Source organism: Poromitra crassiceps, assembly GCF_964638095.1.
Source record: "Poromitra crassiceps genome assembly, chromosome: 7".
NCBI lineage: Eukaryota > Metazoa > Chordata > Actinopteri > Beryciformes > Melamphaidae > Poromitra > Poromitra crassiceps.
Window position 1 is genome coordinate 42,419,563 of NC_139628.1, and position 22,798 is coordinate 42,442,360.

The 22,798-nt window shown below is 43.8% G+C and overlaps 1 protein-coding gene across 1 annotated transcript in view; it reads right to left on the reverse strand.

The window, feature by feature from the left end:
• Positions 1-18,266, reverse strand: part of gigyf1a (GRB10 interacting GYF protein 1a) — a 31,450-nt gene extending 13,184 nt beyond the window's left edge. The window contains exons 1-13 of the mRNA XM_083639670.1: positions 18,203-18,266; positions 18,036-18,099; positions 14,037-14,166; positions 13,256-13,351; positions 12,935-13,052; positions 11,403-11,517; positions 10,501-10,709; positions 7,794-8,023; positions 6,958-7,084; positions 6,139-6,324; positions 5,382-5,536; positions 4,015-4,183; positions 3,408-3,631 (exon numbers count right to left, since the gene is read on the reverse strand). Of these exons, the coding sequence (XP_083495796.1) occupies positions 3,408-3,631; positions 4,015-4,183; positions 5,382-5,536; positions 6,139-6,324; positions 6,958-7,084; positions 7,794-8,023; positions 10,501-10,709; positions 11,403-11,517; positions 12,935-13,052; positions 13,256-13,351; positions 14,037-14,166; positions 18,036-18,070 (1,794 nt within the window). The 5' untranslated portion in view covers positions 18,071-18,099; positions 18,203-18,266. The remainder of the gene's footprint in view (positions 1-3,407; positions 3,632-4,014; positions 4,184-5,381; positions 5,537-6,138; positions 6,325-6,957; positions 7,085-7,793; positions 8,024-10,500; positions 10,710-11,402; positions 11,518-12,934; positions 13,053-13,255; positions 13,352-14,036; positions 14,167-18,035; positions 18,100-18,202) is intronic.
• Positions 18,267-22,798: the final 4,532 nt, after the last annotated feature.

Sequence of the window (22,798 nt, forward strand, 5' to 3'; positions counted from 1 at the left end):
GACAGTTGCCCACCCCCCCCCCCACACACACAGCTGCTCTAATTCTGTAGATCTACAATATTAATTTCATGTCATTTCTACAAACTACCGTAAATTCCGGACTATAAGCCGCGGCTTTTTTCCCGTTTTTTGGCCCCTGCGGCTTATATAACGGTGCGTCTTATCTATGGATTTTTTCAGAAAAAAAAAAAAAAAAAAAAAAAATCTCTTTTTTAGCACTCTTTCTAACTATAAATCCACTTCTGTTTTAATTTCCTCTCTTGCCCTCTTTTCACCACACCGCGGACACTGTGTGCACTGTAAAAATAAACAACGGTGGTGTTGTGTTATGTTGTTTTGTTGAAATGTTACGGTAATACGGTAAATGGGAGCTTCCTCAAACAGCCATCTCTTTCCCGACAATCCCCTCTGTGCGTGACCACTTACATATGGTAATTACGGTAAGCAAACGGCCACAAGCCCATCAACTCCCTCCCCCGACTACCAGGAGAAAATCACAAACTTCGGCGAATTCACACAAAGGAAGATCAAGGAATATTCCATCGAACCGGAGCAGATCATAAATATGGATGAAGTGCCTTTGACGTTCGACCTGCCACTCACTCGGACTGTTAACAAGAAGCGCCCTGGAGGATTCTTTCACCAAAAAAAAGCTTTGCTCGTTCTCGACAGCATGAGAACGAGCAGTAGATGATCATGAGGTGGTTTTTCAGACGTGTCGATATAGCAGTTTATCGCAAAAGTGTAATGGAAACACATTTTTCGCATTTGCACGTCATGTGACCCATATTATCCCTTGGAAAAGGAGCGGAAAATAAGTTTGGTAAGTAAGGTTCGATAGCCGTGTCAAAACCTCCGCAGCAAGTGGAAAACTTTGAAGCAACGCTACCTAGCAGAAAGACGAGTGTTGTGCAAAAGCGTAGCCGGGCAAATTAGATAATGTTTAATGGCAGAAATCGGTCCATGGTGACAGCAGGCTGCCTGTGTGCGCGCATTTGGCACAGCGGCGAGATGAGAGGATGAAAAGCACACACTGGTGCGGTGGTGCTGTCTGAAGTGAATACAGTGACTGTGAGTAGGCTAATACATTGCACACGTTTCAGGTGCAATTATAGAACCAAATCAGCCTTTTCCCCCCTCCATCTCTAAATCGGACCAGTTGTAGGCTATTAGGCTACCTTTTTTCCTCTGCCTGTCGCGCTGACTGCATTCACGCAGCCAGCAACATTTTGCGACTCATTTTCTTTTGAATTGATAATCAGGCTCGTTTATATGCATTGTAACTTCATGTTGGGATTTCCATTGACCATTGGTTGGATTTGAGCATGCAGGGGACGGGATATGGGGCAGATCCCCGTGCGTAATCACTGTGGCAGCTGCTGCAACGGGGAATCACTCAAACGCAACTTCAATGGAAACGCCTACAAGTCGCAATTGTACATTGTCGAAGTTGTAGAAATATCGCAATTCTTTTGCGAAAAACTGTAATGGAAACACAGCTATAGATGAAGAGGAGTTCGTTGGTTTTGAGTGACAATGAAGGAGAGAGGAGAGTGGTTGACGAAGCCACCCTGAACCTGTTCGTTTCCGACACTGAAGATGAGGACTTTGGGGGTTTCAGTACGCAGGAAGAAGAGGAAGATGAGCATTAGTGACTTGACTTCTCTGGTTACAGGTTTGCTGCACATATAGCCTATTGTTGTGTGATTTTGTCTGGGGATTAGTGACCTGACTTTTGTTTTGTTTTGTTGAAATGTTAATAAATGGGAGCTTCCCCAAACAGCCATCGCTTTCCCGACATTCCTCTCTGTGCACGAACCCTTTCATATGGTAATTAAACATCAAAACACCCGCGGCTTATAGACCGGTGCGGCTTATAGAAGAAAAAAATAGTCAATTTTGGTCCCGCGGCTTATACACCGGTGCGTCTTATAGTCCGGAATTTACGGTAGTATCTTCTGCAAACACAAAGAAACATAAATTGACCCTACAATAATTATTCCTTCTAAACAATGGCTCCCTAAATGTAGTTTATATTAGTTTGTCACAGAGATTCTGTGTTACAGCTTCTAATATCAAAATAAATACTAAAAGATTGACAGGCAGGGGAAAAACTCTTGGTTGAAACTAGTGTTGTAAGCGTCTTCTAGTCGCATAAAGAAACGAGAGGCACAACACTCGCAAGAACAGTGTGCGTGTAGTGTTTCTCTCTACGCACTGCTAGAGAAAATGGCCTGTTTTGCTCCATTTCTTTGAATGATAAATTCTTCCCCTGCACTTAGCCTTGTCTGAGGGAATGCCCCATTTATCCAGACGGGGGAGCAAAGTCACTAGTCGGGGGCATTGACATATGAGCAGGGTGTTTAAAAATGCCTACTGCAGAGGAATATGTTACTTATACATGATACATCATGTTTTTATCGCAGTTTGTAAATGTGCCTAAGACAAATTTCCCCTTGAGGGACAATAAAGTTCAACTCAACTCAACTCAATATCAATACCAAAAGAAACGGCAGAAAGAAGCTGGTGAGTGTGCCCCTTTTAATAGACCGAGAAAGGTAGATGGGAATATTATTTCCTTGTTTTGGCCATCTCACACCATCCAGTTTCGGTGATGAGTTGTGATAAATATGCCTGTATGCCCGCAGCAGTGCAGCCAGTGTCACTTCCGATTATCATGTTTACATTGGAAACGACTCTTCCTTTGTTTGTTGTCGTTCATTTGATGGTATTGGCATGTTGTACACACGCTGGGAAATTGCAATATGCACTGGTGTTGCAGCACAAATTTGGACGACACATTTGACTACACAAGAAGGTGAGACGCACCCTCGGGCACCTCTTTTGAGCTGTTGCTTGTGTATAATTTGTAAAGGGCCCAAAACACAAGGACATAATAAAAAGGGTCCAAAATGAAATTGGCTCACTATCCAAGAGTGGTACTGTACAATAAACTAAAACTAATTACCTGCCAAGAATAATTTCTACCAGCTAAGGCCAAAATAAGCAATATACATTTCTCAAAGAAATACTACCTTATCCCTTTTCAATGTCATTTCATGTATTGAATCAGGTACGGTGTTAATTTGCTAACTCGGATACAATGGATCAAGTTTATAAGATAATATAAAATACATTTTTAGCCACATTTGGTGCTTGGGCAGATGGTAATTTCACAACCTGGCTGTAAATATCACTGAATATATAATTGAGGTTGTGTTTCTATGAATCTCCCCAATATACTCCTCTTGACTTACAAATTAAAACAACATTAACCCTGATCATTTCCAGCATCAATTTCAGATCTCGTCTTAAGTACTCCCCAAACACAGCATTCTATGTCCAAGACCTGTTCATTAACCTTCCCTCTCCTCCCCATCCTGTGCATTGACTGAGTTCTGACTCACAGTCCCAGCGGGCCCCCGGGTGGGCTGCGGGCGCTGCGGTGGTGGTGGCTGTCTCACCAGCAGGGGCGGCGGGGAGGGCCCTGGGGCGAAGGGCACGCGGCCCCACATCTTGATGACGTCCCCCAGGGGCTGGAAGCCCTCATCACAGCCCCGCTTCACCAGCAGGGTCATGGTGAAGTAGCCAGCCTGAAACCACTCGCACATCTCCACCGTGGTGAATGGCCCTGGTGGCGTCAGGGAGGAAAAGAGCGATGAGTTTTACAATGCTGCTAACCCTGCGTTTGTGTATCCAACCTTCCATCCAAAGAGTATTTTGAGGGTCTGGAGGCAGGCTTTCAGTGGAAATACTGAGTTGACCTGTAACCGAATGCAAGTCTAATTGAACTGGCTACTTACGGTAAATGTGTTGCGCACTGCATCATTTCAGCTGATACCTCTATTCACAATGCAGGGAATAAATGCAGGTCTACCCAATTGCAATCAGTCTAGGCAAATAAACTGTAGTCATCCACAAATGGAATAGTTTGAACTCCGATCCCTAGGTGGTGTGTGCGTGTCGCCATCGATATGTGAATGTATGGGTGTAAAAGCCGCTGTGCAGCAGTACCCTGGATCTCTGCCTGGGGATCCTTGTAGAACCACTTCATGGCGGCCTCGTGCGACAGAGGCAGGGCAGCTGCTGTGTTCCTGCTCTCCTGCTGCTGTTGCAGAGCCTGGGTGAAACACTCCTCTTCCAGAGAGGTGTCCTGCAGCGATGCCACCATCTTCTCTGCCTCCTATACACACAAGCATACGCAGGTTATCATAGTCAACCTAGTCTCGCTTGCCAGCCTGCCCTCACCTCCGTGAGAGGAGTCTGGCTGCATGGAAACAGACTTCTGGCATAAGCCCTCCCCTGCTCTTACAGTTGCTCTCCCATTGGAGGCGACCATTTCAGTCGCTGCCGGCATTTCCGTTCCCCGCTTACAAGCTCTGTCATTGGCTCCGACCATGTCAATCAGAGCGGCTTCCGCTCCCTCCTCCCTGTGTGTCGCTGTAAATAGTCCCCTGCCGCCGCAGTGAAAACAACAACGCTAACTAGCTAGCAAGCTAACGGCAGGAACCAACACGCTAGCTCGTTGCTACATGCTGAAAATGGCAAGTTGGATTGTTGGAAACTATTTTCCAAGGGCACTGCCGCTAAGCGCAATTCCAGAATGGTGACCAGCGCTGCCAGACTCCTCTCAAGGAAGTGAGGGGAGGCTGGCAAGCAAGACTATAGTCAACCTGACCCGTCCTGGCAAATCCATTTACCGTATATGTTTGGATTGATAATTTTGACATTTAGCCAACAACAGTTATCCAAAGTGAAACAGTAGTATAAGCTTCAATTCATTGATAACCAGATATTGTGACTAAGCAAAAACCATGAGAGTGAAAGTCATGGTTTTACTGCCATTATAATATTATAATAGTAAAGTGTGAAGAGATTAAATAATGTCAAGGAGGGTAGCTTTGTTTTAATTGGGCACTGGGCAGTTATCATTTAATCGACACATTGAAATGGTGGGCTTTGGTCAAATAAATGGTGTTTAAATTATTCAGTACATATTGTTACACTGAAATTAACGTTCTCTATCATAGATTATTCACATACTCAATGTAAACTTCAACAGATTGTTCTAAAGCAAAAATAATCGAGTCACACTCCTCTCAGGAATCAAGGTTGCTCAGATGAGTGAAATGCACCGACAACCAATACACAAAGAATGTCAAAATATGAAATTACGTGCAATTGCATAGCATGCTATCCAACAGAGGTACATTTATAGTTACAGTCAGAGAAACTATTATATGAAATTTCCTCCTGCAACTTGCCTTCAAATGCCCTGAACATCAGGGAGGCTAAATCTCAAATCAACATGGCTAAGATGTTTACCGCTGCACATTCAGACAATATGAGAGAGAAAGATGCTTGGACGGCGCTGTTCCTACCTGCTGTAGGTGCTTCATGCCCTCGTCGTCCTCGGTGTCTCCTCCTGATGGAGGGAGGAGAGGAGCAGCAGAGGAGGGAGGAGGGGGAGGCAGAGTGGAGGAGATGGCGGCGCTGGGGCTCAGCTGAGTCTTGGAGCCCCCTACTGGAGCCACGTCTGACACAAAACAGCAAAGAAGTGTTTAGTAAAACAATGGGTACTATTTATAGTTTGGCTATTTAGGGAGTGGTGTTGCCGGGTCAGAGTGGTAGAGCCACCTACTGGCTTCGGTGTCTTGATACAGCAGCAACAACAGGTTCAGTAAACAGGGTATTAAATGACGTGGGGCTGAACATATTGTATATCAATCAGAAAGGGGGGGAGAATTCCCTCTCTCGCACTCAGCATTACGTGACTGAGAGGGCTTGGCTCAATGTAGGAGATCACACGTTTGAAAGGAACAGACGCAGGACACAAAATGTATACTTCCAAGTGCAAAACGTAGAATTTGAGACCATCAATTGCAATTCCATTTGGCATCATGTTTCACAAAGCAGAATAATAAAATACTAAAATGGGTCGCCAATATACTTGGGTGGCCGTTAATATACCCGGGCTGCCCACTCAAGTATGCTCCGTCTGGGAAACACTGGACCTTTAACGTGTCCGGTGGAGTCAAGTAAATGTCTCTTCCACTTGTCCTACAAAAAGACGAGCCTTAATGCGGAGGCCTGCTTCAACACTGTAGAACAGAGACACGTGGGGAATTGCAGGTGTACCTTCACTTGGCATGTGGTTGGCCTTGACAGGGTGGCTGTTGCTCAGCTGAGGGATGTCCACCAGGGGGCCAGTGGTGCTGGGCTGGGGCTCCAGGGCTGGAGGGGCAGAGAAGGAGGGAGGAGAGGAGGAGGGCGATGTGGGCTTCACCTCACCGTCACACACAGCAGAGCCGGCTTCTTTAAACTCTGCGCCGTGAGGAGTGGAGGGAAGGAAAAGGGCCAAGACAAAGATCAAGAACAAGGTGCCACAAATGAAGACTTGGTTCTGTGTTCTTGTTTTGACCCGAGGTTTTCTTGATTCTGGTCACAGCACTTAAACCACTTCAGATATTGAATTATGATAACGAAAGCCAAATCTTGTTTGCATGTTTTATTTGTGTGGAGGGTATGTTCTAGTTGTGATCGCCTGTAACTGCTTAAAGGCACTGTGACACACCTTGGCCCTTCAGACCTTCAGGCCTGTTGAGTTGCTGGGCTCCCTGAGGAGAGTTTCATTGTGAAATCTCAGTCACCTGCTCACCCCTCTTAATTGGGGCCTGAGCAGTCAGTCTCTCTCCTTCTTGACCCGGTTGGGTTGAGTTGGGTTTTGATTTGGACTTTTTCACACATCCATACACAACAGACACTACTGACTCACTGATTGTACATTTTATTTAGATTAATTCAATAAATGTAATTATATTTTCATTGAGGTCATGTGTGGTCTCCACTTTGTCCCACCTTGAGCCAGGTTGTGACAGCACTAAACGCAACACTCAGCCCTACTAGATGCCAGCAACAGTCCTATATATCTAGCAAGGCAGGCGAGTCTGTCCTCACCTTTGTCTTTGTCTCCTACAGCATTGTTCCTCTCAGTGTCAACAAAGCTCTCCTCCTCTTCCTCCTCCTCCTCCTCGATCCCCTGGAAGTCCAAGTCCTCCTCCAGGATTGTCTCCTTGCCACCCTTCTGACAGAGGGAAGGACAGAGACAAGACAATAAAGGACTGTGTCTTGTAAATAAGTGCGGTGTTGAACTTGCCGTGGTGCAATGATACGTTTGAGATAAGACTAAGGTAGCGTGTGCCATCAACTAAGAATTTGCATTGCTCATAGCTTCATTTGGGGTTGATTTTAGTGGCCCCTGTGGAGGAAAATGGTAGTGTAGTGGTAGTCCCGGAACAAAGATTGCATTTCCTGAACACAGTGTCTCCTCCTGCTGTGGCCAACGGGTCGGTCAAGCAGGCGACAGGCCAGCCAGGGCTTCTGAGAGTCAGCAAGCCTCCCGCTGTTTTACTTACTGCATAAGGTTCACGTCATTGGTTCATTCGCCGGCCGGCACAAAAATTAGTTTCACACGGACGGAAACACCGGTTCCCATGTGCGTGTGACACCCCCCCCCCCCCCCCCCCCATGTGACATTTAGAAAAACTATATAGATCTCTTCGCCGATGGTCTCATTTGCTGATGTAGGTAAGATGTGAGGCATCAGCATTACATTTAGACTATTTCATAACCAGTTAAAAGCTCCTCGTAGCTGCTTTAATGCTTCACACAGAGCAGCAAATTATATCGTCTTTATAACAATAAGATCAACACATGACATGTTTGCAAAAAATGGTTCAAAGACGACAAGACGTTTTTCACTCATACAGGTATATGTGGTCATGCAAGCACACCTTGAGGGGCATGAAGGCTCCAGAAGAGTCAAAGGTGCCCATCTCTCCATCCTCGTCGTCCATACACCACTCAGGCAGGCCGTCCCTGTCATCCTCCATTCCCTCGCTGCCTGCGCGTCGGCGACCGCCGCCGTGACCCTCAGAGTCCCGGAAGTCAAAGTCGAACTTCCTGCGGCGACTCTCGCCTGGAGCGTTGTGGTCCCGCCAGCCCGCTGAGCGAGGAGCGCCATCTGAGAGAGGGAGAGGAAACGGACTATAATCAGATTTGAAGGAATCATGAGCAAAAATCAGAGGAGCAATGATAGTAACATGAATGACTTCACTTCAGCAACAATTTCCTACAGCAAAGTTATAAAGTTATTTACAATTTACGGTACAGATTCAAGGTTACACAAGAGGAAAACAAAGACATAGCCATTAGGGTGGGGGTGGGATGTTTATAGGGATGGGGCCGATCCGATCCAATATCGGCATCGGGTGCAGATATTGGCGGGATTTTTTTTTTTTTGCAATTCCAGCAATTGGCCGTAATTTGCCCATGTATAATAGTATCCTTCTTTGCCCTGTATATTTTCTTAATTTTGTCTGCTTTTTGCAAGTTATATTAAAAATAATAATAATAATTGGCCAAATCTTTGCCTGATATCCAAATTCAGATATCGGAATCGGATCGGAAGTGAAAAAAGTGGATCGGTGCATCCCTAGATGTTTATGGCCTAAATATACTTCCATTCCATTCCAATCAATCCGCCCACACGCCACCCAAATTTAGCACCAACTGGCCAGGTTGTTTTAGGTGAGAACATGGAGGACAGTGTTCATGACTTCTGCTGACTTCTTGTACAGAGCCATGGTGAAAATGAACAACCTTAAAGAGAAGCTTTCTGAGGCTGTGTTCACCCACATTTCTATGACTCATCTCAATATGACTATAAAGAAATATGTAAAATATGACCACAAAACAATCGATTCATGCAAAGAGATGGCAGATGCTGTGGGGTGCAAGCATGAGGAGGCTAAAAATAAATTGAATAAATTGCAAGACAAATTGACTAAAGCGAAGGCTGAGTGCCTTCGTCAAACACCGGCGGCTGTGGCTCAGGAGGTAGAGCAGGTTGTCCACTAATCGGAAGGTCGGTGGTTCGATCCCCGGCTCCTCCGGTCCGCGTGTCGATGTGTCCTTGGGCAAGAGACTGAACCCCAAATTGCTCCCGATGGCTGTGCCAGCACCCTGCGTGGCAGCTGGCCGCCCTCGGTGTGTGAATGGGTGAATGTAGGCACATTGTAAAGCGCTTTAGATAAAATCGCTATATAAATGCAGTCCATTTACCATTAACACCGGGAAACTTGTTAGCTGGAGGATGAGGGTGGCCATAGCTTTGCATTTTGTTTGGGCCTTGGCCAAGCTGAATGATTGTTTTTTTCTCTCTCCCTTTTGTCATATTATGTACATTATACTGTGTTGGTTGGATCAGGAAAACAAGTGTGTTTTTACATTTGACCCATGTGACTACTTCCTGTTTATAGAGTACCGCAGGGATGACGTATTTTTGTACTCGGAAGGCGGAAAGTCCACGACATGTTGGATCTTCAGGGGAAAAGTGAATGGGGATTTCGCTTAAATGCATAAAATAAAGTCTGTGGTTAACAAAAGTTTATGGGAGTGGTATTTTGTGTTCAGCAGGATAATCTTCACAAACGTGGACCACTTTTATGACTTTTGAAGGGTTTTCTGAAAAATCCACAAAGAAAACCCCACACATTTATGTTTCAAAAGTCATAAAAGTGCCTCCTATAAAGTCACTACTAAGCTCACATTGCTTTGCACATGGCACACTACACTTTTTGTCCACATGATATGATCCACAGTGGACACTTACTTGTTTTTCTTAAGTATGTATATACTGTATTCTATATTTATAGTATGCATATACTACATTTATATTTGTCTCACCGACACCTACCTTTGTTTTTTCTCTTGTGTGTTTTTGATTTAAGTATGTTGTGTTACTGTCATTGGTGTTACTGCTGCTTTAATGCAAGAATTTCCCTCCGGGGATAAATAAAGTACCGTAAATTCCGGACTATAAGCCGCACCTTTTTTCCCGTTTTTTGGCCTTTTTTGGCCCCTGCGGCTTATATAACGGTGCGGCTTATCTATGGATTTTTTCAAAAAAAAAAAAAAAAAAAAAAAAAAAAACTCTCTTTTTTAGCACTCTTTCTAACTATAAATCCTATATAACTATAATAAGTTTTAATTTCCTCTCTTGCCCTCTTTTCACCACACTGTATGACACTGTATGACACTGTATGACACTGTGTGCACTGTAAAAAACAACACAGGTGGTGTTGTGTTATGTTGTTTTGTTGAAATGTTAATAAATGGGAGCTTCCTCAAACAGCCATCTCTTTCCCGACAATCCCCTCTGTGCATGAACCCTTACATATGGTAATTAAACATTTAAAAAAAAAAAAAAAAAAAAAAAAAAAAAAAAAAAAAAAAAAACCATTAAAACACCCGCGGCTTATAGTCCGGTGCGGCTTATATAAGAAAAAAATTGTCAACTTTGCAGGTGCGGCTTATACACCGGTGCGGCTTATAGTCCGGAATTTACGGTACTCTATCCATCGATCTAGCTACACACACACACTCACAAAAACGTCTAACAGTGTGAACATGCCCTTAGGAGAGTGTATGTCTCCTTACCATCCCTGCGGGATCCAGCCAGTCTCCAGCTGCTGCCTGGCTCCCCCCCGGCCCCCTCCTCCTCGTCCTGCTCTTCCCGGAGGGTGCGCCAGTTATCGCTGTCTGCCCTGGCGTACTCCTTCCTCCCTGGAGCCACGGGACCTGCAGCCTCCTCGAAGCCGGGGCGCCCCACCTCCCGACGCAGCGGCTTCTCAAAGCGCCGCTCACCCCTGGGGGGGGGGGGATGGAGGGAAACCGACAAGAGAAAATCACATCAGTGGAATGAGAAAGCGGGAGGAACAAGCTGGAAACAAAAATTGCAATATAGGAATTTTGCTGGCCAAAACTATCATCTTGTGACGACTATTGGAAAGTCAACCCCTTATAATAATAGTCAAAATAAAGAACAGAAAAAAAGACATTTGTAACAATAAGCAGATAGAGGTTATTAAGCTAATCAATGCATTAATTAGCAAACAATTCAGTGGCAACATACGTTTTCACAAAACACATTGGAACCTCCATATCTCCTCCTTAACCCATTGATACCTGATGCAGCATTTGTGTGTGTATCCCTTTATCCCGGTCTTACAGGGATACACACACAAATTAGGGATATACACGCAAATGCTGCATCAGGTATCAATGGGTTAAAGCATTATACATAATAGATATATATTAGTTTAAACAAAAAACAGTTTTTCTGCATTAATTCATATACAAATGTATGCAGCTGAGCAAGCCCAAACACTATAAATGTTTTTGTTGTTGTTCACTTGTGCCAAAAGTGCTCAAAAACTCTGTTGGTCATCTTTAAAGTTAAGGGTAACCTCTATTGGGTATCATAGGGTATAATACTGTATACACACTACTAAATACAGCTTGGTCGTGGCAGAAAAGTCTAACAGTGTTTGTATATTTACCGGTCGTCCCAGCTCTGACTGCGATGGATCTCCCGAACACTGCGACCGAGACCGAAACCCACCTCTGGTTCTTCAATACTTCTTTGGTAGAATCCACCTTCTCCACGGCCTCGGCCTAGATCACACATGCACACATGCATCTTACATCACCATGTAGCTGTTTTATGAGAGATGTCAGTTATGACATTATCTATGTATTATTACTACTGTCTGGGTGAGAGAATTTGTCATAAACCATGAGGAACGACCTTCTGCCCTTCACTGACGGGATTCTGGGCCAGAATATTTGACTGGTACTCTAAGGCCTACAGGGTGGCCCTTCAGCCGGAGGCAGAACTCCCCGTCTTCGGCTGCTCAGAGTCCTCTCTGGACTTTCCTACAGCTGTGCAACAGTCTCTGACACTGGGGACAACTGTTGCCAAAAAAACAAATTCTGAAGGAATGGAAATCTCCCTCTCCACCCTCTTTCCAATTGTGGCTGACGGACATGACCTCTGTTATACGCATGGAGAGACTTAGGTTCCTGAGAACCAATGCACTTAGAAAATGTGTTACTATCTGGGACCCGTTTTTGGCCTACCTCAACGAGGCTAGGGGTGACGGGTGACTCGCCCGGCTGGCTTCTCACAGACCCCCTTGAGTGAGATCCCAAGTATATCGTTTACAAGAACATAAGCACCTTAGGTGACTGGCGGCACCACTTTGTAATGTTGATTCTATTTTTTTGTTTTGTTTTTCCTTTCTTTCCCCTGTGTCTGAGCCTGTTTGTCTGTTTTGTCTTGTTTGTGTTCTATAAAAATTTAAAATGTGAAAAAAAACAAAAAAACAAAACAAAAAAAAACAAACATGAGGAACGACCAACAAGCAAAACCATTTGTATTTACCAACATAACCAATATTCAGTCCCTGCATGTGCTCTGAAGCCTTTTCCTTGTATCGGGTTTGTAATTTATTTTTATTTAAATATTGTTCTAACTTAACTGAATTTCTTTACACTAAACCAGTGTTTAATTTGCTTATATCTTCTTCAAACTGCAGATAGCAAACGCACATAAACACAAACGTGCGCGCGCGCGCACACACACACACCATGAAATCTGCACTCCATCATTCTTCCAAGTCGTTTCCTTGGCTGTCCAGAACCGGACGACCAGTGTTTACATTGGCCATTCATATGCTAACAGCATGCTGGTGTACAAGGTGAGTTCATAAGCGCAGCAGTCTGAGTCAGGTGTGGTCTGACAAAAGAAGGACTATTTGGACAGGCCAAGAGGAAGCATGCTCCATCAAGATGGCAGACGTAAAAGGGGGAAATAAACATTACAAAGGATGGCTTGAATAAACTCTTTTACTTTCCCTGGACAACAACCAAGGGCTTTGGGCAGCATTTTCTGTTGCAGTTGGATGGGTGACAGTTTGAGCTATAGTGGTGGTTGTGGACTTGTCACGATTGCGCGATGCGGTTGTGTCACTGCTGTACTGAATTAATTTGCAAACTTTTTTTCGTTTCTCTCTTTTCTTTTCTTTTTTACCTCGACCTCCTCGTGTGGCCCCTCGTCCTCGGACCACTCCAGCCGGGGCGGCCCCACCCACTCCTTTTCCCATGAGCCTCAGCACCGCCACACTGTTCACAGACATGGAGAAGTTCCTCTGCAGAGGCAGAATGGAAAGAGCAAAAGGGAGGAATGTTAGGAATGTCAGCTCACTGCCATGTTTGTCGCGCTTTGAACCAAGTGTGTATCTGGCTGTTTTAGGACCAGATGGAATGTGTGAACAAGTGCATGTTATCAGTGTGTTCACGCGTGTGTGTGTGTGTGTGTGTGTGTGTGTGTGTGTGTGTGTGTGTGGCAGACCTGCTCCTCCTCAGTGAGAGGCACCAGTGCCAGTGGCTGCGTGGGCTCATCTTGCAGAATAGCAGCAAACTCCTTATCCTGCATGTCCTCTGGGACCTAAAAACAACAACATGTAAACACGGTGAAATCTGGGGACTTTTTCAGCACGTCACAGATTCACATTGACATTCTTCAAGAGACAAGAGCATCTTCTGACACTTTGACACGGCCTGCAGGGGGGAAAGTCAATCAAAAGTCTGCAAAAAGAGCTCGAGTCCAACAACAAGCAGTTTGAGAAATTAGAAGCAGAAATCATTGGCAATTGTTCACAATGCTAGTAGAAGGCAACAGGGTAAAAACAAAAAAACAAACAAAAAAACATCCAAATTTGATCCATGTTGTAAATTGGTGTTTAGAGGGCGGTGGGTAATTTTTAGCACAGTTAACATCCTCGAGCATTACTGCAATCCAATGGCCATGACAAATAAAATCTGAACTATTCCTTGAAGCCGTTCTTATTCATCATTAAAAAATCATCAAAATAATAATAATAATGTTTCTTATTCCTTCTCAAACTACTTACTAATGTTACATGTTACTTATTCCTTCTCAAACTACTTTCTACACAGGGTGCTACTCTAGTCCATCAAAATGTCTTAGCTGTCATTGATTGGGTTGCATAGTTGTTTTCTGTACTGTTGACAAAATGTGATGTAAGTCACTTTGGACAAAAGTGTCTGCTAAATGATGCAATGTAATGTAATCATTAGTGACAGGAAGTGAAGACAACTGGCCTACTCACCTTGTTGTCTTTGATATAAAGTGCTAACATCTCCTCTCGGCCGTAGCGGTACTCGGCCAGCTTGTACTTTGGCATGGCGGGGGAAGGAGGGGGGGACGTCACACTCCCCCCACTGGACAGTGCACGGAGCCTGGGTGAGGAGGAGGAGGAGCACAGGTATGGTCAGCATGGCGAAAAGTCCATCTTTCTTTAGCAGGATTTTTTGTTGTTGTACGGATGTCGTTAAACAGAGAATATGACTCTCTTTTTTTACCATCTCAGTGTTGGGCATGAAGGGTTTGACTTGTAGGGGGAATATTTGCTGTATGAACCACTATCTAACCAAAGTCAGTAGCCATTCTGCTGCAGTTACGGCTGTGCCTTTAACATTGCACGTCTCTAGCATCCCTTTTTTGGTCTACCAACTTGAAATGTAATGTAGAAAATCCCTGATATAAATAGCTTGGTGTGAACAAATTAGAGCTATTGTGCAACGCTGATGGAATTCCTCTTTATCTGAATTTGGCGGGGGGGGGGGGGGGGGATGCTATTAGATGGATCTAATAGCATCCATCTTGCACCAGCAAGAAAAAATGCATGCATGTGCTGTAACAAATCAAGCATCCTCCTACGCAGGTCCCCGAGAAGCGACTTGGCTAAACACAAGACGATATATTAGCTTTCCAATCTCAAGATTTCATTTTAAAAATGCTATTACTGGCACGCCGGCTTCCAAGACCTGCTGCAACTCAACAACCGCTCCATTCACATGCCTCCATCCACACAGTGTCACATTCACTAACCGTCCCACATCAAAACCATATAGCTCGTGTAGCCATGTAGCTCGAAGGAGAGTGCATGTGTGTGGTAGAAATCCTGGCGAGGTAGCTGTGCCCGGCGGCTACCGGGATGGGGCATTGTCAAGCTACGGTGAAGAGGGGAAAGGACAAAGCGAGATAGAAGGAGCACAGAGGGGAAAGCTGCTGCTGCAGATGATGTGTGTGGAGGGAGGATAGTATGTGTGGAGGGAGGAGTCACTCTGCCGGGCTGGCGCCGCACCAAGAATGCACACGGCAGTCACAGGCCATTAGAGATGGACCGCTACCAAACCAGAGAGCACGCCTCCCATGAATCTCTACACAAACATTTACTGAGGAGGAGCAGAAGGGAGAAAGGTAGCAAAATGGTTTGGAAAGTGTTGTGACACTGACAAATATCCAAATTTTGACTTGAGGTCAAAAATGGTTTCGCTACAGCTACTAATTGCAAGTGAAACAACAATATTACAAAAGTAATGAAAGCCAAGAGTGAAAACATAAAATAAAAATAGAGGACACAAACCGCCGACATCACATCAACCAACCGTTTTAGCAAATAGAAAGGAGGGAGGCGGGGGATTTGAATCTAGAAGTGGAGCTTTGACTTTTGGATTGCAGTAACTGCATAGGTAATGATAAAACATGAATGTCAGGATTTTGACCTGCATTCATCAACACTTTTTGCATAATCCCTTACATACCTGCAAAGTCTTAACCAAACTTTCTTATTAAATTAGGTCGGTAGGTAGGTACTTTTTATTATTATTACCTTTTTAACAGTCACATACCAGAATGCAAAGGTTAGGATTCAGATCAGACATGTTTTGCCAACAATTTACTTATTGTCTCTTTCATTTCGAAACTTGACATCTTTTGAAAACAGGAACATTTCTGCATTCATTTGTGTTGTAGGCTACAGAATGTACGTAAACTGATTAAATTTGAGGTTGGTAACATCAAGGTTTTCCCTGCCTGTCTAACTCAACGTCAAAATGCGTGATGAAGACACACTTGGTGTCAAAACATTGGTCCTTCAATAAAAGTATATTATACACTTGATCTAGACTTGCTTTGCTTTTCAAGAATGGCTCCTACACAGTTTCCAAATGAGAGTGGCCGACTATCACGAGTGATCGTCCATGTGTTGTCCTGCTGTCAACATTTTGTCTTCCATTTTTAATTAAGAGTTCCTTCACTGAAAGCTCCTGCTGATTTCTTCTTTGAACACACTTCTTAACACATTGAGTGCCAAGGACGTCTGTGGACGTCCTAAAAAAAAGTAACGAGGAGTGCCAAGGACGTCTGTGGACGTCCTAAAATCATAATTCATATTATTCCATAATTCTGCTGTTTAAGGTCGTACCTAGCCAGTGAGCATGAATCCCTTCAAGGGATCACACGGCGCCACCTTAAACATCGACACGGGAGCTGCGCCACCCACCTCAGATCCTTTACTTTGTGCAGGAGAAAGCAGGGAAAGACGTGATCAAAGGGGAAACCGATGCATGCTGCAGCCAGAGCCGTATAGATTGCTCTGTCTGCAGCTGAAAGTTGGCTGCATCCGCGCCCACAACTGAGCTCTTCTGCTTCTATCTATCTGTCTGCATATAGTTTCTCCACACGATTCCCTGCCAGAAAGCCAGCACCCGAAGCCGAACGGCCAAACCTTTTCGTTCAGTCGCGTTTGGCATTTCCTTGTTGCGCTGGGATCCGGGCAAAAACGGAGTCTGAGAAAACAGACTCTGTGCGTGTGGGGAGGAGCCCGCAGCTCAGAGGTGGAGAGGGGCACGCAGGCTGCACAGAACCACACCACGCCACCACATCAGAAAACACCAGCCAGAGTCAGTGAATGTGCTCGAAATTAGAGTGCAAAAAGTATTCATAAAAGTGACTATATCTTGAAAAGTAAAAAAAAACAGCAGAAAACCCTTGAAAGTGCTCTTCTTTCAGAGGCTGTCATTTCATAATGGAACTGTCTAGAAACAAAATTTCTTCTTTGGAAGAAGCAGGAGTGTCCAATGTTTCATTAAAGTCCAGCCCTGTCAATATAGCCCTAATAGAAAAAATTCTATAGCTGTTTTCAACTGAATGGAAGTGAATCTGGCACAGGCTCCAGACAATTTTACTGAAGCGCTGTGGCACTCAATGTGTTAAGAGCTAGCGCCAAACAAATAGAGCCAAGTTGCGATGATAAGCGGGTCACCGATTTGAGTAATATGATATGATGCTCTTTTTCCATATATGTGTGCAAAATCCCTTGAAAGCACAAGGCTAAGTAGCATGGCTGCATTCTGATATTACTACAAAAAATATATTTGGAGATGGAAAAATAAGTTATGGGAGATATGTTGAGTAACAGCAGCTTTTTAATAAATTGGTCATAGCATTCCTGTCCTTTTTTTCTCTCATGTGGCCTTAATTAGATGGGTTACAGAGATGTGAAAACTAGGGAGCAAGAGGGGGGGGTGAAAGGTCCAAAGCCAGATTTGCCCCGGCCAGGACATGGTGGTTACATGGTATAGCAGCCAACAGAGCCCCTAGGACACCCCGCTGGCATTCCTGTCTTGATATGAATTATATTATATTGGGGTGGCTGACTGGCTGTGGCTCAGGAGGTAGAGCGGGTCGTCCACTAATCGCTTTGGATAAAAGAGGTCGGTGGTTTAAATCCCCGCTCCTGCAGTCCACATGTCGAAGTGTCCTTGGGGAATATACTGAACCCCAACTTGCTTCTGATGGCTGTGCCAGCACACTGATGCTTGCCGCCATCAGTGTATGAATGTGTGTGGAAGGGGGAGTGTAGGCACATTGTAAAGCGCTATATAATTGCAGTCCATTTACCATATTATTTTTCAGCAGCTTCCATTTTCCAAACCAACGCCAAAAGTTTCTAGTGTATCGCTTTTCTGGGAGATAAGTGGTAAAATAAAGGGCAAATCAGAGGTTAGCATGGCATGCCCCGCAGATGTGATGACTTTCATGGATCTTTTTTTTTTGCATTTACGATAAATTCTTATATCCTAAAAACTTTAAGGAAGCGATAAATAACCATTTAAATAAGACAAATCAGAGATATTAACTCATACCATGACAGGAACGACCCAGGTTGCACATCAAAAAATAGCTAATATTATCCTTTCAAACCTGAAAGAATTGGTGTTAAAAGAAGTAAATAAACACTATGAGAAACCAGGTCAGTTACCATTCTGGGCCGAAGTTGAGAGTCTCAGCAGTCATATTCCTCACGTCCTCACAGAACTGAGTATCTGAGGAGAAAGTCAAGATGAGGTTTTTATTGCTTAGTGTTGGGGAAACATAAACTTTTCTAAAATGTAAGATCAGATGTGCTCCACCTGTCTGCTGTCTTACCCTGTCCAGATGATCGGAGCAGGCTGGACTGGGCTGGACCAGGCTAGGGCTGGCTGGCTTTAGTTAGGCTTAGGTGACTAGAAGGCTGAGTGGTGCTTTAGCTGTGATCACAGAGCTCCCCAAACACACAGACACAAAGAGAATAGCTGCCAGTTTCAGGTGCTTGAGGAATACCAGGTTATCAGGTCCTACTAGATAAGGAAGGGGTTCGACGATAGTTTGGAGATTGGAAGCTCCTGCTACTCACAGCCGAAAAAAGTTATTAAAAAGAAAAAAGAAAAGAACAAAACCTTGGAATTGAACGATGGAACGAAATAAAACACTCTTGAGTAATAATGTTTTTTTTTTTTTACAACAGCAGTTATATATCACATTGAAGTTAAAAATATGAACCGATTCATCAAAAAAGATAACGCAGGAACAAAGTAACAGCCACACAACAATGAAACTGGCTGCTGGAACAGCTGCCAAGAGCAGACGCGACGCTCACTCCTCCTCTCCTTTCTCTCTCTCCCTCCGTGCCTCGTTCTCTCGCTCCCACTGAAATGTGGACGACGGAGACCCTCTAGGTAACTCCTCTATTTCCTGTCCTCCTCCTTTTGCACCACTGGAAGAAAAGCAGAATTGGAGAGAGCAGATCAGACGAAGAGAGTGATTAGCAGACAGGCTGAAAGAACAATGTTAGGAGTGTGCACTTCATAAATTAACTGCTAGTGAGACACACTTTCACTCACTGCCTGGCAGCCAGCCCATGTCGTCACCGGCAAGGCAGTGTCATTTGATTTTCTGTTGTGTGGGCTTGACACGTTATTTTCAAGGCAGCTTGCCTTGGACTCACTGATAGCGACCGGCTATTATTTGATTGATTTTATGTGTGCTCCTTCACAGAATACATGAAATAGCAAACCTTAGGGCTGGGCGATATAGCCAAATTTATCGATATAAAAGATTTAATATCAGTCGATATCGATCATTATTGATAATTTTTGATTACCTACTTTTAATAAAGACCACGAGAAAAAAAGGTTCAATTTAACCACTTTATTTTGAACCAGCTTATTTATCAATGCACACAGCAGGCAATCATTTTAACGTTAACACAACAATTAAAAACACACAAATTGAGTGTGGCAGCTATGTAATAAATATGCTCGGTTGGGAACTTTAGGATTTGGCTGTTTGATTGGCTGTTTGTGTGTCACTCGTAACACGTTCCATTATCAAGGGACATATCTATATATATTGAACTATTTTCTTATTGTATTGATGAATTGTCTATCACCGATATTTGCTATTGATTTATCGCCCAGCCCTAGAAAAACAGCCTCGTCCTCAATCACAGCCCAGTGTTTCTTTTGCTCACAAGAGATTTTCCATCCACAAAATCCAGGGAGACTACTTTGATGATGTTGTGAACCAGCTCATAGACAAAGCATGCAGTTGGTAGGAGATAACACCGGCAAATGTCATGGCAACTAAAGGAATATCCAGGCAACTCAACTCTGCAACTGTGGTAAACATTCAGACTTTCTTTGCTTCCTATGCCGCAAACATCTAGGAACCCAATGCCCCAACACATCCTACGTTCGACCCTTCATGCGACATGATTATGTCACTATTGATACGGACACATGCACGACTCCTTTCTAATTCACGACAGAGTCAACTTGCCTGCATTAACTGAAAGCTTGGCACTAAGAAGACGACCTACTACTATTATTATTCCCTAGGCCAGAGGCTTTCAAAGTGGGACGCGGGCCTCCCCAAGCAGTTTCAGGGGAGGCTCAGTGAATGGAAGTGAAAAAATATTCGATTACTTATACATTATTTATCTAAAGATAGCCTAAATGTGTGTGATTTGGTTAAAGAGATAGTTAAGAGATACATTAGTTTTGTGGAATTTTACGATTTTATCCCATTTTCACAGAGTCAGAAACAAATAAATGCCTTCACAATCAGATAGACATTCTTTTATGCATTTGGTGTGTTGTCTGAAGTACGTCAATCGGTGATATCAGGATATCTTGGCACAATTGTTGAGTGTTCGTGGGATCAATAACAATCAGAATCCCATAGGCATCCAGGAATTGAGCGAGGGGCCCACAGTCTCAGACTTTGAAAATGCCTGCACTATGCTATTCACCTTATGTTCCAACATAGGAGTCAGCCAGTTACTTCCTATTGTGTTTACACTTCCTGTGACAGTACAGTACTAGTGAGCAGGTAAAACAGACGGTGTTTTGAACAGGAAGTCATAACACAACTGGGTCAAGTGGGCGGGGCTACATAAGGTGAATAGAGCACCGCAGGGATGATGTATTTTTGTAGGCTTTATCCAGAAATCGCCACCATTTGGTTCTTCAGTGGAAAAGTCTATGGGGTTTTAGAGTGGGGATTTCACTTAAATGCATAAAATAAGGTCTGTGGTTATCAAAGGTTTATGGGAACGAGAATGTGGGTTCAGCATGATACCCTTCACAAATGTGAATAACTTTTATGCCTTTTGAAGCATTTTATAAAAATTGCGTTAAAAAAATGCATTTACGTTCCAAAAGTCATAAAAGTTATTCACGTTTGTGAACATTATCATGCAGAACTCAGATTCGCGTTCCCATAAACTTTTGTTAACCACAGACCTTATTTTATGCATTTAAGCTAAACCCCCATGTTAAATCCTATAGACTTTTCCACTGGAGAACCCGGAAGTATACTTCGGGACTCATTCCTGCGGCTCTCTATACGAATGTATATAAAACAATTTAGATGAGGCTTCAGGCTGGTCCTTATTATGGGACCAGGACTTCACTCAATCACCTATAAAGTCAACTCTATAGAAGGGTTGAGAAATACTAGAGAAATAAGAGAAATATCACAATTGGAAATGATAGAGCGACAATCATCCATAGTTTGATCAAGGTTTTGTGCTTCAACGAGTATTGAGACTTGCCAATAGTAATTTTCTTTTATCCATTTAAGAACAGCAAAAAGCAAACTAGTATTCTTGATAGCAACTTATGATTATTAAAACACGTCATAACTGAAAAGACAAAAGAGAAGAGAAATTAAAGACCTTTTGACTTCCAAACAAGATTCAAGATTTGTTTTAATAGCCATCATGAGTAATCATATTACAAACGAGGAAGATGGAGCAAACAAAAACAAATTAGAAATGATAAAGTGCAAAGTAAAAGTACTTAAATCAGAGGTTAGCTTTGACCAAACTATTTCTGTGCTTATTCTGTTTGTTTTTTATCTAAAGCTCATGCACAACAGACGCCAAGCAACATGCAAGAGTTTACATCTTTATTGTACGTTACTGTAGGTTTACTGGCTGTAGCCCGCTGTACAACGATACGCAGAGGTAACTAGGGTCAGGTCTTGTCTTGAGTGGTTACCGTAGTTGCAGAAATTGCTTCCAAGGAGATGCGCAGGAATTTTAGCATTTGCAATTGCAAATGTTCTACACTTAAAACATGGCTAAACAACATCTTTTTAAAACTGCTGGTGTGTTAAATGTGAAATAAAACTAGAGTTGAGCTGTACGTTACCAATTTTGCAAATGATCACACTGAACAACACTGAATTGTTAACGTTAGGCCTAAAGGTGGCTAACCTTAATATCTACACCACCGACTTGCTAAAGTTAGCTAACGTTACCGTTGACGGTAGCTCGCTGAATTACATTACCCAACTTTCCAGCTAACGGCTGCAGTCAGATAACGCTAGAACGGGGGGGCAGGGTGCGACCTTTTTGCGGCAATAACCGATTGTTATTATGAAGTATTTGCGCCGCCATATCATATTTCGGTTGCATAACCCTACCTCGACACCTAGCATAAGGTATGCGCTGGTCGTAAAGGCCTTGGCTCGTAGGTTCAAATGACACCAGATATGATGGCGGAGGGGGCGGAGTATTAGCTCGCTCTCCCCGGCCTGCTCCGCCAATGTGCGGGCCGGGGCGACCACCTCCATTCCGCTGCTCGCTGTTAAATGTAGCTTGCGTGATGTAAACAAAGCAACGAAAATAACGACAGAGACAACAGAGTTTAAGATGCGATTACAACTTGGTAAAAATGCCTTTCCCATGACAATTAAATCCAACCCATTTCAGCTGCAAGAACCGACGTTAGCTTGTTAGCTAACGTTAGCCAGCTAGCTAAAAAAAAAAGACAAGCTGCAAAGAGGAACGATGGCTTACCTTTACTGTTTATAGCTATCCGACTGGTCGTCTGCACGGTTTGTCTACAGCCAATAAATGTTATGCATTGGTCTCTCGAATCACTGTAAACGTTTTCATTCGACAGAATCGTACTTTCAGAAAGTCGTGCTCTGTGTTTTATTTATTATTTCCCCTCTCCTGCGGTCGCTGCTGCGTATCAGTGTGTGTCTGCTGGCTCCTAGTCGCTGCTCTTGTTGTTTGTGTTTCGGAAACATGGCCGTCCGTGTCACACCACGTGACTTCACACTGACAAGCGGCTAGCCAATGTTGTCGCAGGGCAAACACACCCCTATTTACCAGCCTGGGCGCCAGTGTGCAGCGCACTTTGCATTGGTTTTGTATGTTTGTAGCGATTGCGATGGCCTTTAGTTAGGAGC